Source organism: Dermacentor albipictus, chromosome 3, assembly GCF_038994185.2.
Source record: "Dermacentor albipictus isolate Rhodes 1998 colony chromosome 3, USDA_Dalb.pri_finalv2, whole genome shotgun sequence".
NCBI classification, from domain to species: domain Eukaryota; kingdom Metazoa; phylum Arthropoda; class Arachnida; order Ixodida; family Ixodidae; genus Dermacentor; species Dermacentor albipictus.
The window spans coordinates 3,956,628-3,972,852 of NC_091823.1; the positions used below are offsets into that span (position 1 = coordinate 3,956,628).

Consider the following 16,225-nt stretch of genomic DNA (forward strand, 5'->3'; position numbering starts at 1 on the left):
AAGGGGGGAGAGGAACGGAAAGGCAAAAAAAAGGGGGGGGGGGATACGCCAAGAAATCCAACTAAGTGTTGTTGCCTATAGCTTGAAGTTTAGCATAGCGAATAGATTCTAAAGCTCCCTTTAAACGTTTATGCCTATTGGTTGCAATGTCTTTAACTTATGGATAAGGTATGATTCTCTGTATTTTCTTTCTCGTTCAGAACGGAAATTAGACTGTAAGATGTAGAGTTTAAGTTCATCAAAGTTATGATCTGGTTGGTTGAAATGCTCGGCGACGGCTTGGGAAGCTTTTTAGCTGTGTCCGCGCGGTGTCCGTTTAATCTGACGTTCATTGATTGTCCTGTTTCACCGATATATTGTTTCTTACAGAAGGAACATTCAAGCATATAAATCGCATCTGAACTTGTACAAGTGAAGCTAGATTTGACTTCATGTGTATAACTATTTGCGGTGCTTTTAATTTTAATGTCACTTTGAAGGTGCCTGCAGGTTTTGCACCTAAGGCGACAACATGCTTTTATTACGGGGGAATGCTGTTGGCTGACTTATGCGTGCACTAACATGTCTTTAAAGTTCTTGTTGCGGCGATAGGTAACCCTAGGTACAACCAGGAACGCTTTTCGCAGACGCTCGTTACTTGATAATATTGGGTGTTATTTTCTTAGGATGTTGTTTAGGTTTGGGAGTGCATTAGAATATTTTGTTATAAAGGCCGGCGGTCTGTCAGATTCTAGTGTGGGCTGTCTCTTCGCCAATTCCGACTGTCTCCCCAATCTTGACGCGGTATCATAAGCTCTATCGAGAGCAACTTGGGGATAGTTCCTTTCTGCTAGCGTTGTTTTAAGGTCATTTAGGTGGTGGATATAATCGTGGTCTTCGCTGCAGATTCTTTTGATACGTTTCGCTTGTCCGACAAAAGTTCCTTGGTTGCAATGTCGCGGGTGATGACTGTTGTAGTCTAAATATTGCTGGCTATCTGTAGGCTTCCGGTAAAGTGTCGTTCTCAGTTTTCCGTTTTCTATGTAGACCGTCGTGTCCAGGAAGTTGATCTGACTAGGAGAGTGGTGAGCAGTAAATTTAATACTCGGGTGAAAGCGATTGAAATGGCTAATTAGGTCGGTTAAGGCGCTTGTGCCGTGTTCCCATATTATAAATATGTCGTCAGTGTAACGAAGATAGGTGTGGGGTTTTAAAGGGTAGGATTTCAGCAGGTCTACTTCAAGCTGTCCCATGAAAATGTTCGCATAAGCGGGAGCGAATGGCGTACCCATGCTAGTGCCGAAAATTTGCAGGTAGTGTATAGAATCGAATTCGAAATAGTTGAGCGTGAGAACTAACCTAAGGAGCGATAAGTAAACTTCAGGAGCGTGCGCTTGGGGATTGATTGCGAGGGATCTAGAAACGGCTTCAATTCCTTCACTCATGGGAATGTTGGTGTAAAGGGCAGAAACATCCAAAGTGAGTAGAATAGCACGGTCGGAAATGATTTGGTTGGCGTTGATGCCGTCACGGCATCAATTTGCTAATCATATTACGCATTTCGTTTTCACATTCTTACTACGACTTTATCATGTTTATTGTTTGACCTTGTGCCCTTCGTGCAATAATCCCTTATGAGATTGGTCGCACGTCCTAAATAAATGCAAATAAATAAGGTACACGCCGTATTACGCAAGCACACACGCACGCGCGCGCACGCACACACACACACACACACACACAAACACACACACACACACACACACACACACACACACACACACACACACACACACACACACACACACACTGATTGTCCAGCTGCAGCTACTACTTCTGTGCCAGATCCTCGTGAAGCACAGTATAGCCAAAATTTGCATACGCGGTTGCCTCATGTGCAGCGGTTGCAATCTCGTGGAGCATGTCAACTCTGGCGATATCCAGAAGCACTTGCGTATAACGATACCTATGAACAGCCACTTGAACACGAGAGCACCGGAGCTAATTTTCCAAGGAAAATATCGTGTTTCCATTTTGCGGCCTGTATAGAATTTTACAGGATATGGGCGTCGAGAGCCTTTCTTGACGCACGCACGTGGATGTGAAGGCCCACGGGGGCGGCACGCCGCAGCGAAACTAACATTTTGCTTTGTGCATGCGGGTTTGCTCAGCCTACCAGTGAGGTGGCCAGTGTGTGACGCCAGCAGTTGTCGCTACCACCCGAGTGCGACATTATCGTGCCGCAGAGGCGGAACTGGGAGCAAGTAAAAAAAAACCGTAGCGCGCGCCGAGATTGCAGCCTGATGCGCGGTCTGATAACGAGCGTCAGATGCGCCGCGAGCCGCTGCGCATGTGTCGCGAGGAAGCACCCGAAGCGCGGCCCGCGTCGTAAGCAGGGGGCGCTGTCGTCTCCGGGCACTGGTCGCCTTCTGCAGTAAGCGGTGCCCAGAGTCTTTTTGCACCGTTGTTTCTCCCTGATCGCCGACCACGCAGCCGAGGAATGAACTCCGAAGCGATGAAACTCAACAGGGTGAACCTTTTCTGCGCAGGATCGGTCGTGCTGCTCACGTTACTAATCTACGGTCAGTGCCCCTTTCAAGAGATTTCGCTTCTTTTGATCATGTTGGTTAGCACATTCTAACTCTACTGTAGTGCCGGGGCCTCTTCATCTAGGCCGTGTACGCATTCGACGCATACTGTGTGTTTCATTCGACATAAGCGTGCCAAGTTGGGTGCTTTAGTTTGAGGTGGACACTCCGCCGACAGTGCCAAAGGTATTCGAATTCATTCTCTGCGCATAAATCCAATTTTATATATAATAGCTGCTCAGGTCGTCAGCCTTGCTTTGTGTCGTATTTTATGCTGTTATTAAAGCACGCAATTAAATTTACACAAAGTTGTTAGACGCCTTTGCGAAAAAGTAATAACGTGGGCACAATGAAATTAATTAATCAATTACTTATAAATAATTATTTCATAATTAATTACTATCTGGAATGCCCCTGGTGCGAAGTTTACGTGAGGGGTAGGTATTACATTTGTGCCCAGTGTTCGATGAATGACTTGAAAGTGGCTAGGATTGGAGTGGTGCGCAGCGTCGGTGAGCAGATGATTCGAGTCGTTCGCTGTTCAAATGAAAAATGAGATGAGATGCGTAGTAGTGCGCGCTGGTGGTGGATATACAGCCTTAGAATGACTGTTGCGGAGTGAAAGGCGATGAGCAGGTATGATAATCGAGGGAGCAAGAGACGAGTGATAAAACTTGTGGTGAAGGGACGGGCGTGCTATTTTTCTGCGTGACTCACGACTGGGAAGATTAACACTATGTTTTAGTTCAGTAACGCTACAATTGTGAGAATGATCTGAGAAAGCTCTTGTAGGCTCTTGATCTGAGAGCTCTTGTAGGCTAATCTGATGCGGGTCCCAAGCTGCGCACGCGTATTTCAACTTGGGACGAACAAATATTTGGTACGTTAGCAGTTTCACGTGAGAAAGGGTAAACTTAAGTTTACGCTGGACATAGCCAAGGACGCGGTTGGCTTCCTTTGGTATACTTGCTATATGATGCGACCAGCTGAGATCATGAGATACTGTGATGCCCAGGTACTTATACAATGACGCTGAAGATAATTCGGAGCCAGAAACGACGTACTTAAATGCTTCGTAGGAAGCCCGGTGGTGGAAGCAGATCTGCGAAGTTTTCTTGACATTCAAAAACATTAACCAAGTTTCACACCAGTCTTCAGCCATTTGTAAATCATTTTGAAGAAAAATCTTAATTTGGAAACTGTGGATGGGATGGTAGCTGACACAATTTTCTACGTAAAGGGGGATACAGGAGGAGATGTTAGCCGCTAAAGGAGATGTTAGATGTTAGTCAATCAAGGGCGGGGGGGGGGCGACACTAGCTCGACGTGCGGCGCATGAGGCGGGGGTCGCCAACCTGTCTGACGGGTCCGCTACCATAATTGTAATGCGACGGCGATTTGATGTGGTCGAGGAACTTGAGTGATGCCAGGAAAAAGGTCCGTATCCAACACTGGAGAGCAAGGCCATCCATCCCTCTCGCGTTGTGGTTTGGTGAGTGTTGTCTTGAGGAGCCTTGGCGCATTCCCACACGAGGTAGACCAGTGTAGGCTCGGCCCTGCACCACGGGCACTCATCTGGATATCTGTCTTTATCTATTTTCTGTAGGAGATGTAGGTGCGAGTACGTTTTGGTTTGCAACCGCCTCCTAGTCACCTGTTCCGCTTTGCTTAGTTTTCGATATGGGGCGGGGCAAATTTAATTCGAGCCGTTTTGTAATATTTAAGGATTGGCGATCGACTCGAGTCTTCCGGTTCGGGTTCGATGCTCACCCCACTGGTATGTGGCGTGCGCAGTGGCCACGACGCGATGAGTTCATTCCCCCCCGATGCCAGTATGGCCTGGTATTAGTTTGATTGTGCCAAGGCATTTATTTTTACTTATTATCTTGGCGGCTGCCATTCAGATACTACAGTTTCGGTGCATGGAGTCGGTCAGGACGTGGGCTTCCTCACTTGTGTTAGTGTGCGCGGCAATAGCCGTTGTCATGGCTGCTATTTCCTCGGCCTCGCACACTTTGTAGGCCCGCGCTGTGGTGGCCGTTACTTCTCTGTAAATGCCATCTATCACTGTGGTTGTACAGCATGCTGTACGTGTTCTGTGTAGGGTGGCGTCAGTGTAGTATGTGTTACTCCTGCCCTCGTATGTTTTCTTGTAGTGTTCGGCTCACTTTTTGAACGCGAATTATTACCTCGTGCATCTCAACAAATTCATGTAAGGCGCATTTATCGCTATTCTTAATTCGTAACTCAGAAATAAAAAGCAAGCCCATGGACAGTTAACGTACATAGTAATCACTTTTTGGGGCTGTTTCTCTTCCTTATAGGCTTGGAAAGTACGTGTTCTATCTCCCACAGATCGAGAAGGCGTCGTAGTAACTCAGGGCCTGTGAGCTATCGTACAGCAGCAGCGTGCATGTTCAAAAAGTTGCTCACAACGTAAAATTAGCAACATTAGGAGCCTTCAAGGCTTATTTACACTTCAAGTATTCACGATACAATAGCAAAATAGACGCCGGAAATAAATACCAACTTTAAGGCTGTGTTGAATGCGACCGTTCCAGCCACTTTTAAGTTATTTACGGTACGCTATAATCAGGAGTAACTACACTTTTGACGACTGCTCCGGAAATCGTATATCTGCTAGCAATAACTAGAAACAATGAATTCACCAAGTACAGGTGAGAAGTTTCACAGAAGGCGGAGAATCCAAACGTTATTCCATACTGCTTTGTCCACTTGTCGCAATTCCCAATGGTGGACAGCACTCAGGCAGCTCAGTCTCCCGCGCTGCACCTGCCTTGTCGACCGCGATGCCCCAACGGCTGCGGAATAAGCATGATTCCGTCACGAAAAGAAAAAAAAAGAAAACACGCCAAAAACATTGATTTAATAGAATTTCCAGAAGACGATTATACAAATAGCGTTTTTGAAAACGTTTTGTAAACGATTCTAACGATCATACATAAGATGAGTAGTCTGAGGCGTCTTGAATCCGTCGAGAAAGGTCAGAAATCCATTCTATCCGTTCTAACCCTAAACTTGACACTTTTAAGACTTTGTGCGCTACCTGGGTTGGGACATTCATAGGACCTTCGGCGTTACACTTGGGAGCTTTTAGAGCGCAGCTGTTCGGCGCTCCTTTCTGAGTTGAGCGTTGGCGTGACCGCCAGAACAAACGCGGAGCGCATCGGAGCACGAAAGACGACGATAGCGAAGAGAGGACGAGCGTGACGGCGGAGGAGGGGTTACAGGGAAAGCATGAGGAGGTAAGCGGAGGAGGAGAATATGGCAAGAAGGAGAGGTGGAAAGCGGAGTGCCGCAGGAGACGTACTCCATGGCGGCCACGAGACGGCGCTACATGAATTTCCCAAGTAGAATTACTGTATATGCTACCGCAGGTAGCAGAGTTGCGCGTAGGTCCGCCATCTTGCCTGGGAAGCAACCACATCTATGCGGCGAAGCCGCACTCCGTTTTTGCAGGCGGCATGCCTACCGTATCGTCGATCGACCGTTGGTGGTTTTGCAACGCTTTTGGACTGCTTGCCCGCCTAATCGCAAACAAAGCGCATCGAAACAGCTGACTGCATAAGATCGCTAAGAAAAAGGCGTCGAGATCGGTCCCCACCGAAGCTTCGGCCTAGCGTATCCGCCGAGTCCGTCTGCACGCTCTCGGCGCGCCTAGGCTCAGGAATCAAGAAGTCTAACACGGATAAATCACTCTATATTTCAGCTTTCGCATCGGTATTCTTAAATAAACCATTTTTTCATGTTTACAGTGCCAGCACAAATAGCGATGAGCGGCGATGTGACGCGTCATAAACACAGGTATATATGTGCTGTCGCGGAAGGCTGCCGGCATTGGCCTGCGCTTCTCTGACGAAGATATATGACTAGACAGACGTGTCGACTAAAAGGTATCACTGAACTAAGAAAACGTTGCATATCCTTCTCGTGAAGAACAAGAAACAGCTATCCAAATCAGTAGTAACAGCCCATACAGTGTCCCGGGTCGGCGGTTCATTTAGAACTTTTTTCAAAGTTAAAATACCAGTCGCAAATGAAAATCGATGTGGCGCTTCCGAGCATGCTACTGAATACTGACAGCAAAATTTTCTTTGTGGTGCAGGCGTGAGTTTTATATGCAGGGCGATAGCGCATCTACCATGACTGAGCGAGACATCTCTAAAACTAAAACTGCTTCTCGATCCTTGACATGGCACATTATCCACTCATGACCACCTCCTGGCGTGGCGCAGTGGTGAAGTACCGGGCTTGGGATCTGTAGGTCCGACGATCTAATCCTGGCCGGAGCTTTTTTTTTCTTTTTTTCTTTTTTTATTGCACTAAATCGCTCTCTGTTGCTTTTTGGATTCCAACAACATATGCACCGCGTATTTAACGCGCTAGAGTTATTTTTCCTACCAGTACCCAGTGCCATGAGTACGCCGCGCCTGTCAGCATCCAGCGCGCAGCACTGGGCCCATAATCCAGCGCTGCGCTGAACACTGGATAGTGGGTACTCGGTTCTGCATTAGAGACACCTGCTTATGTGCCAAAGCTCTCATCGTGTAGGCAGTCTAAAACATTACTGGTGAATCAATGACCAACCATTAGTATTTCGACACTGGTACCCCATTAGACTTGCTGTAGAAACGTACCCACCTACTAGCAGGCACTGGATATCAGCCACACTGGATATCAGCCACACCTGCAAGTACCACTTCATTATGTGCCTTTTCATTGCAGGGATTCCAAAAGCAACCTTCTGTGGGAGTGTAGTGAAGGTTTTTCTCTCACAGGATTGACATAGCTACATTGACATAGCTATATAGCTAACTCTCCGCAGCTAGCCCGCACGCGAACAGCGAACGCCAAGGTCGGCCGGATTCGCTTTGAATTTGACTGGCGATAACTTGTGTCAATCCAGTTCGCTGCAGCGGCGGCGTCGGGAAATACAAAAATTGGCCCGAGCATCTGCTTCTCCGCAATGCACGGTTGCCTGACTACCATGTGACGACGCTCTGCCAATAGAAGCGCTAGCGGCGTAATAAAACAGATGCGCAACTCTGCTACCTGTGGTAGCATATACAGTAACTCTATTCCCAAGCGCACAGCCACTGGGCTAGACAAGGTTCCCGTAAGGCTGATTGGTGAACTAGGACCAAAAAGTAAGCAAGCTTCGTTGAAAGCAGTAGAAAAAGTCTAAAAAAATAGAGGGATATACCAGACTGTTGGCGACAATAAAATGAAATTAATCTGTAAAGGTGAGGGGGGGGGGGAGAGAAATTGAATTCACTCGTATAGACCATTGACCATTACATCAGTAATATACAGGTTAGAAATGCAGGCAGTTAAGTTAAAGCTCCTAGCATGTTGAGTGAATAATGGCATTTTGGGACAACATCAGAGTGGCTTCACAATAGGTAGACGTTTGGATGATAAATTATTTGTCCTTACTCGGCGTATTGAAATATCAAGAGTAGGAAGGAAGCCGTTTTATGTGGCTTTCTTAGACATTACGGGAGCGTATGACAACGTAGACCGCAACATTTTGTGGGATATTCTGGAAGGGGAATGCTTCGGCGACAATTGTCGACAGTTTTTGAGAGAGACCTACCTAGAAAATACCGTTTGCGTTGAATGGAAGAGATGAGGAGTGAGGAGAATGTTGATATCAACAAGTGACTGAGGCAGGGGTGCCCTTTGCTGTTTATGATGTACATGGTGAGGATGGAAAGAGCGCTAGAAGGAAGTAATATCGGGATGAATCTCTCATACAAACAGGTGGGTACAGTAGTAGAGCAGCAGCTTCCAGGTTTGTATTATGCGGACGACATTGTGTGGCCAGCTAAAAAGCAGTGATATGCAACGTCTGGCTAATATCTGCGGACAGAAAGGCGATAAATTAGGTGTGAAATTTAGCGTAAGAAATTCGGGTGTTATGGTATTCAATGAAAACAGGGAACAGACCATGGCAATACAGGACGAGGAAATACCTCACGTAAAAGAATATATGCTTCGGTATATGGTGCAACGAAGGCAATAGATACATGCAAACACGCGAAAAAAATAACAGTAAACGGGAACAGAGATGCGGCCTCAATGAAACACAGAACGCTATGGGGATACAATAGGTACGAGGTGCTCCGGGGTATGTGGAAAGTGTAATGGTTGCAGGACTTACATTTAAAATGTGGTCGTTTGCTTGAAATCAGGGGTACAATCAGGACTCGGTGGCAACCAAAGGTCAGTGGGACGCCTTGCATTGGTCGTAACACGGAGAGACTACAAATGAAGCTGTGCAGGGTGATATGGGCTTGATAAGTTTTGAAGTGAGGGAAGCTCAGAGTAAAATTGATTACTAAGATCGACTGAGGAATATGGAAGAAAGTAAATGGGCTGGGAGAGTGTTCAGATATTTGTACAGGAAAAACATTGATTCACAGTGGAGGAAAAGAACTAGGAAGCTTAGCAGCAAGCATGTGCCCTGTAGGGTGAGCAATACAGCAAAAAACAACGTCAAGTGGAAAGTTAGTGAGGCTAAAATAATCTAATGGGTGGCGGCAATGTATAAGAAACCTGCCATGAGTAACTGCTTAAGAGGAAAAAAAATGAAATCTTAGAGAGAAGCCATCCACGATAACTCAAAGGGAAGCTCATTGCTTTTCGAAGCGAGGTCAGGAACGCCTTAGAACACGCGCTTATAAGGCGAGATATAAAGAAGGAAAAAGAAGCATGGGCTTGCTGCGGTAAAGTTAGTGAAACGATAGAGCATGTTTAATAAACTTTGAGGATATCTGCTCAGCGGTCGATTGCGGGATCACTGGCCTCGTTAAACCCTTTGGGTTCAGCGAGAGCAGGGCGAAAGTAAAGATGTCCGCAATAGAGATTACTTAGTAAGAGGCGATACGAAGATTGGTGGAAGAAAAATAGGGAAACGACAAATAACGAAGGAGAACAAAAACAAAGTTCACAATAACGCTTAAGAAACTATGGTCATGGGAATTCATCGTGCGTTCTTCCTTTTTTTTTTAACGTAGGTAGGTCAATAAGCAATAATATAACAAGAGCTTGATGGCGCAACCCACGGACCCGTTCCAAAAGGGACGCGCATAACACCCATCCATCCATCCGTCGTCACCCGCTCACCAATGACGTCATTACTAAGGCATGCAGCGCGCCCAACGGTACCAGAAATGGAAATAAAGCACTGGCGCGGGCTTCGTATACCCACACCGCAGGGGCTAGTTTGCCTGCGCCGTCTCTGCTAGAGACAAGACAGGACAAGCACTGGGCGAACAACTGAAAGCTTTTATATGAATAAAGGGATTATATACCGAGTAATCATGAAATTCATGTGGGCTACATATAAAAATCGTCATACACTCATGAGTGATCAATGAACGAGCTGACTTCGTTTGCCAGTTGTTTACTTCGTTCGGCGCACCGCAGTAATCCATGTCTGTCGTTTGCTTTTTTCGTACATTTTCTTGCGAATCGACAGAATTTCACTGGTGGCATCAACCCTTTCGTGTTTACATTGCTGTCGTGAGTGTTAACAACACAATAGTAATTTCCGGTCATCCGAAGAGGCGCCTTCGCAAGCAAGAGACGTCTCGCTCGCAGCGCGAACTGAACGCGGGCGCGACCGTGAAGGGAAGCGGCGGAATCATACACCCGTTGGAGGTGAAATCGTTTCGCCAGGGGAGAAACGAGCGCTGGCGTCTAGGATGGAACTTGGCGTGCGGACGTCTATGGCTACGATATGGCGCCAGAGTGCGCGCGTCCATTGTATGGAAACAAACCGCTGCATGAGCGGAAGTCTACGATGGATCCTGCTAATTGTGCCCACGCTTCACCCACGCGCTGCCTCTCGCGATCTCCCGATTAGCTTAGCTTGGCAGGCGCGCCACACTTCACTCCGTTTGCAATGTGCCGCACGAGACAGATTGTCCGCGCCAACCATGCCACTCACAGCATTCTCTTCCTAATATAAACCATGCACCTATATAATCACACTACAATATATTGGCCCACGATATGAAAACACGTATATAGGTGCGCTCAAATTTTGCATTAGGGAGTATCGAAATCGTTGGTGAATTTTTTTCTGCTGCTTCCGAAAGAGCTTTCTTAGTTTTTGCTCCTAGTTCATTAGTCGGCCTAATGGCGACCTCGTCTAACCATGTAATGTAGCTGTGCGTTTAGGAATTTTCTCGTTGGCTATCGCTGAAATTTCTCAGCACCAACTCCTTTCCCATCTGCTTCTCTTTCGTGCTCTTTTTTTACGATAGCAATTCTGTGGACACTCCAGGCGCATTTCTGCCGTCAGCGCAGGCGTCGCCGTGAGGTTTTTTAGCAAATCCAAAGGTGATAAAATCGTGATAAGGTGATAAAGAGAAAGCGTGCTAGGGTGAGCCGGCGAACGCGGCGCAATCTCGCGTGCGCGAGCGAGGACGGCGGGCCGGAAGCGCGCCCTCTCCTGTCGCGCGCGACGCACGGGCGTGAGCTGAGGCAGAGAGGTGTTCTCCGACGGCTGCTGGTTACGGCGCGACCTTGTGGGCGCCGTATATTAACGCGACAGCGTTAAGGAGCTCGTGTCGCAGAAAAGCCGGTGTCGTCGGCGTAGGCGACGTTGGCCGTGAGCGATAAATCCCAGCAGGCACTTCATTAATAAAAAACAGCTTGCGAGATGGGCTGGGTGGGAATCGAACCAGGGTCTCCGGAGTGTGAGACGGAGACGCTACCACTGAGCCACGAGTTTTTATGCGAAGCATATTACGAGAGCTCAACCCAGCTCCTCAGGCGCGGCGGTGTCGCCTTCAATACCACGTGACACCGTGACGTCACGACAGAGGAGAAACGGGGCTCCAACTCGCGCCGTCGCTCGCGGCGTCGCCCCCCGCATCGGACGTGGTGAGCGTCGAGCAACGCAGCGTTCGGCGCGACAACGAAATGTGCGCCTGAGCAAGCGCCGCACGCCTGAGCCGCCGCCGACGACACCGGCTTTTCTGCGACACGAGCTCCTTAACGCTGTCGCGTTAAAATAAAGGCTAGTATACTTCGCATCCTGGGCTTAACCTTAGCTAAGCCACAGCCATTTTTTTTCTTTATTTTGAGCCACGAGTTCGATGTTTCAAAGATGCTTCAAAGCGGTACAAAAGCGCCTCTAGTGAATGCAGTGTTGCCTTAGAAACGAGCTGTTTCTAAGGCTCCCGCGTGCGTCGCTTGCTCAGGCGCACATTTCGTTGCCGCGCCGAACGCTGCGTTGTTCGACGCTCACCGCGTCCGATTTGGGGCGCGTAGTCGCTGCGCCGTAGCCCATTGTCTTACACGCCTTGGCGGGTCGACGGGAACGCTGTCGCGTTCCACTCTTGAAGGCGAAGCTTAAGCGTCCTCCAATTTTTGAAAGCGATCTACGACTTGGTGAAAGTGCGCGCCTGCACGGGCCTCATCTACAAAGCGTTCTGCCATATTCGCAGAGTGCACGTAGTGCCGGTAGCTACCGTAGCTATGCGCTGTGCTTTCGCCATTTAGGTCACGTAGAAGCGAAGGGTGTACCAAGGTCAATTCGCTCGCAGCTGCTGCCGCAATTCCTCAGTCTAGCATTTTGAAATAGAGTTTCCCCGCTCATCGAGCGAGATCTGTTCATGTTTCCTGGGCACGTGTGACACCGTGCTTGTTAATTTAATTAAAACACGTTTGCGGGCTATTTGGTAAGAATCCATGGTAGAATGTATAATCGCGACTGAACAAGGACGTACAAAGAAACTACAAACAGAGACAGCATACATACAGAGACAGCGCTGTCTCTGTGTGTCTGGTTTATTCTACATCCTCGTTCAGTCGCACTTACATATTCTATTACGGTTCATTTAATTAGTAAGGGAATGTTTACAAGTTTATACAGCCAATAAAACTACTACCCTTATTTCGTATAGCTAGCTGTCTGGCAATTTTCTATCACAAACTGTGCTACACCTTTTGGGCGAAACTGCAACATGTTCTTTCTCAACTACCACTTCGTCATTGCCTTGGAAAATTTTAGGTGTTATCTATGAGATGTAGTTTAATGCCGCGTCTCCTACCAGTTTGTTTCCATCTTTGTGAAGAATATGTGGTTGTATTGTTCCGGACTTCATATCTAATAGGTTTACGCGGTGCCAAAATATTCTAGGCGCGGCTTTACTTTTCTCATGTAATTCTGGCAACCAACATTCACTTTCCCCTTTAATCTGGTTGAACCAGTATTCGAACCATTCATTTTTTTTCGCCCGATATCTTTCCCATTTTCTGTCAACTTCATACGGCGGCAACTGCGCATTTTTGCGTGCCTATGCTTTCGTGATGCTTTCTTCCACTCGGCGATCGCTTCTCGTACCGCTCTGCTCCACCAGCTTGTCGGTTTCTTTGCTTCCTTTCCAATGAGAATGTCGCTTATTCTTAGGTATTTCTGTGGTGATTACACTGAGCAGCTGAATATATTCTCACTCCTTGGTTGGCCATTTGCAAAGTTCTTTCACCACTCTTGTGTTTATATTTGTTATTTTTTCAGCATTCAAATTTAGTCTGCCCCTTCTTGGCTGGCTGTAACTTGGCTGTCTAAATGTCTGTAACGGCTTCTGTAATACAGTTGGAAGTTTGCGCACGTCCTATGTACTTGTTCCTTTCGTGGTCTAGCTATACGGATACGAAAAAACTTTATTAAAGGCATCTTGAGAGCGGACCGCGGTTTCGGCCCTTTGCCTGAGGTCTTGTGGCCTGAAGTCTTGTGAGCTTTTTATGTGGTGGAGCAAAGCTTCTTCCCTCCAGATAGAAATGTTTAGTGAATTTAGTGAAGGGAAATAGAGTGTCCCGGAACTCTTGAACATTGGACGCAGAGCTGTCAAGTGCCAGCTCTGTGTCCCTCATGCTCTCAACATAAGAAGTTGATTATCTTCGTGGCTGACACTTATCCTTCTTATCCTTCTTTTTCTATTCTTTATGTCACCTTCATGATGTATTTATATGCTGCTTCTGCAAATTACGCATTTGGTTGCTTGTCAGCGCTCTGTCCTGTTTACTCGCTCGTCCTGTGTTGCGCTGTTCCTGTTTTTATTCTATTTGTTCTCTATTTAGCTGCTCCTCAATCTCTAGCAACTTTTCTGTTCTTCTTCTGTCCTGCATGTTTATGAAGCCTATTGCAGGGCTAGCTCTCTCGTTTGCTCCTTTTTCTGTTGTTGACGGCGATACTAGTCTGAGGTTCCCTTAGGGGACCTTCTTCTTCGTTACTACCTACCCTGGTCTCCTGAGCTCGTGTGGGCCGTATGTATGTTTCTCGTATGACCCGTGAACCCTGCAAGCGACATGACCATGTGTGATCTCATTGCAGTGTTGGCGTGTGTTTTCTTTGGCGAGAGATGGCTGCCAACTCGGCCGCAAAGCTATACCGTCTGTACATTGTGGGGATGCGCGACCCTCGCGCCTCCCCTGATGTTTTTCCCGCATAGCCCCGTCTCCGTGCGGCGTCGCCGCGTGGGCCGCGGCGTTGGAGTGGTACAAGCGTGGTGCGAGAGATGGCGTGACGGTCGCGCCGCTGCGGGGTTACTTGGGTGCGGGAGAGGCGCTCTCTCTCTTGGGTTCCAGACAGCCAGCGGGACGGACGTGCCGCACCGCACGTGCAGCGGCCCTCTGTCCCGGCGGGTCGGCGCGCGGCGGGGGACGTCTCCCGCGAGCGCCTTCGAACGCGCCACGATTCGCGTGACCATACACGCGAGCGACCAGGCGTTGGGATCCAGCATGGGGCGAACATATTCGCTCGCTTCCGGTCGCGGTGAGTCGGACTTCTAGATTTGTCGCGCGCCCATCGGCATGTTTTGTGGATAGCAACTCGGCTAGCAGGCATTGATGTATGAAAGGTGCAATAAATGCCCTTGTGATTGTTTACACTACTGTGTTGTCGTTCCTTTGTCCCAAGAGTACGGTGTGAGATATCCCCCATAGCAGACCCCACAACATGTATTCAACCATCGTGTGCACCTTATTACGTGCATGTGTTTGTCTCATGCTCTGATTGTTGTACTTGCAGTGATATGAGCGTTTTTCTTTTTTGATACATTGCATCACAGTTATTCATTCATCGTCGTGTTGAAATGTACAAAATGTGGCCAGCCAGTAATAGCCAATATAGCCAGCAGTATGGGTAAAAAAGTATGATGCAGATCCACTGCATTTGTGGGAATCAACATAAGCAATGGTCAAAGAATCTCTATAAAATTAACTGAAGTTAACGGGAACAACTATCTTTGTTTTCATGCAATGTTTGTTTACGAAACCTACAGGCCGCAAGTTTAATGTCTTGTAGTATATACAGATGTCTGTGAACTGACTGAAGAGTCAGCCGGCCTAAGACTTGGCAGATTCATGACGCGTATTAACGGGCCCTACAACATTGAGCCGCCAATAACATGGCCTATCTAAACTTTTTACGACTGGTGTGAGAAACTTCTATATTAACTGGAGTGGCTCTAGTTCTAGTTGGGCTGGATTGTTAGCTGCATGACAACGCTAAAGAAGAAACATGCTGGCCCCTTTTAGCACCAGCCTTGGAGTGGTGCATAATCTCTAGTGACTGTAGAAACGAAATATGCATATTAGACGAGCTGTCACGGGGCAATAAAAACACAGATTAACATATCTAGAAAAAGACGCCTACAGTAGGAGAAACTTTCTCGGTGCATTAACCACATTAATTTCCTGGATGGCACAAGTGCATATCAATGTATCCTGTAGAACATTTGCGCAGTATAGTTACTTTTACAGTAATATGGAGAAAGAAAGATACTTTTACTGATGTGTTATTTCTATTTCTTTCCCATAGCTGTAGGATCTGAGCCGGGAGTTTCTACCGAAGTTATGCCGCCCTTTCAGCCATATCCAATGACGCCCTGCTCTTACGGCAACAAAAGTAACTGCAGTGTTAGAGTGAAGAGATCTGTGCCTCGACAAGGCTCTCAAGACAGTCAGAATTGCCGAATTGCACCACTAATTGGCGAAGGAAGTTTACTTATCTTGAGAGAAAGACCGGGCTACGTGACATACCAGTGCAAGTTTGGCTACGGCGCCACAACGACATATATGGTGACTGCTTGCCAAGATGGCAAGTGGACACGGCCACCTCCACACTGCCTGGATTCAAAAGGTGGGTAAAAAGCTTGATAGCCATATTTTCGTTTATATACGCTGGTAAGCTACGAGAAAAGTATACTAGAGCGCAAGATGCTGCTTTTATATTTCCAACTGCCACACGTTTTAGTCTGGTCATTCATGTACCTATGACACATGTGATCTCAATGATGGCACATCTATCAAACACCTAATTGCAAGCTCTAAATGTCGGAAGAATCACGTAATATTCACGTTGTAATGTATATATAGACACTGCCTAAGCGACTAAAGTCAAAGCAAGGTTTCACAAAAAGTTCTGCTCTATGGATTTTGGAATGCTAAACGAATAAGCGCACCGGGCAGTGACATTGATACTGACGTCGTCTACGCCTTCTGAAAGAAAGCGCGAGCGTTACACTGCAGCAGCGCAACTTTTCCCTGCCACTACGGTGACGTCACCAACTGTACTCCAACATCGCCTAAAGAGTTACACTGGCTGCAAGGCTGCGGCT

General features: G+C 47.3%; 2 protein-coding genes across 10 annotated transcripts in view; one reads left to right on the forward strand and one right to left on the reverse strand.

Moving 5' to 3' along the window:
- LOC139057173 (sushi, von Willebrand factor type A, EGF and pentraxin domain-containing protein 1-like) overlaps window positions 1–5,390 on the reverse strand; it is a 173,680-nt gene extending 168,290 nt beyond the window's left edge. The window contains exon 1 of the mRNA XM_070534968.1: window positions 5,292–5,390. The gene's annotated coding sequence lies outside the window, so the exon portion shown is untranslated. The remainder of the gene's footprint in view (window positions 1–5,291) is intronic.
- Window positions 2,325–16,225, forward strand: part of LOC139057176 (signal peptide, CUB and EGF-like domain-containing protein 2) — a 208,132-nt gene continuing 194,231 nt past the window's right edge. For 4 of the 9 annotated variants that reach the window (XM_070534978.1, XM_070534979.1, XM_070534977.1 and 1 more), the window contains exons 1-2: window positions 2,327–2,561; window positions 15,427–15,747. In XM_070534978.1, the coding sequence (XP_070391079.1) occupies window positions 2,480–2,561; window positions 15,427–15,747 (403 nt within the window). In that variant the 5' untranslated portion in view covers window positions 2,327–2,479. Of the gene's footprint in view, window positions 2,562–15,426; window positions 15,748–16,225 lie in introns of all 9 variants that reach the window. The other 5 variants (XR_011512612.1, XM_070534973.1, XM_070534972.1 and 2 more) reach the window with 2 other exon arrangements.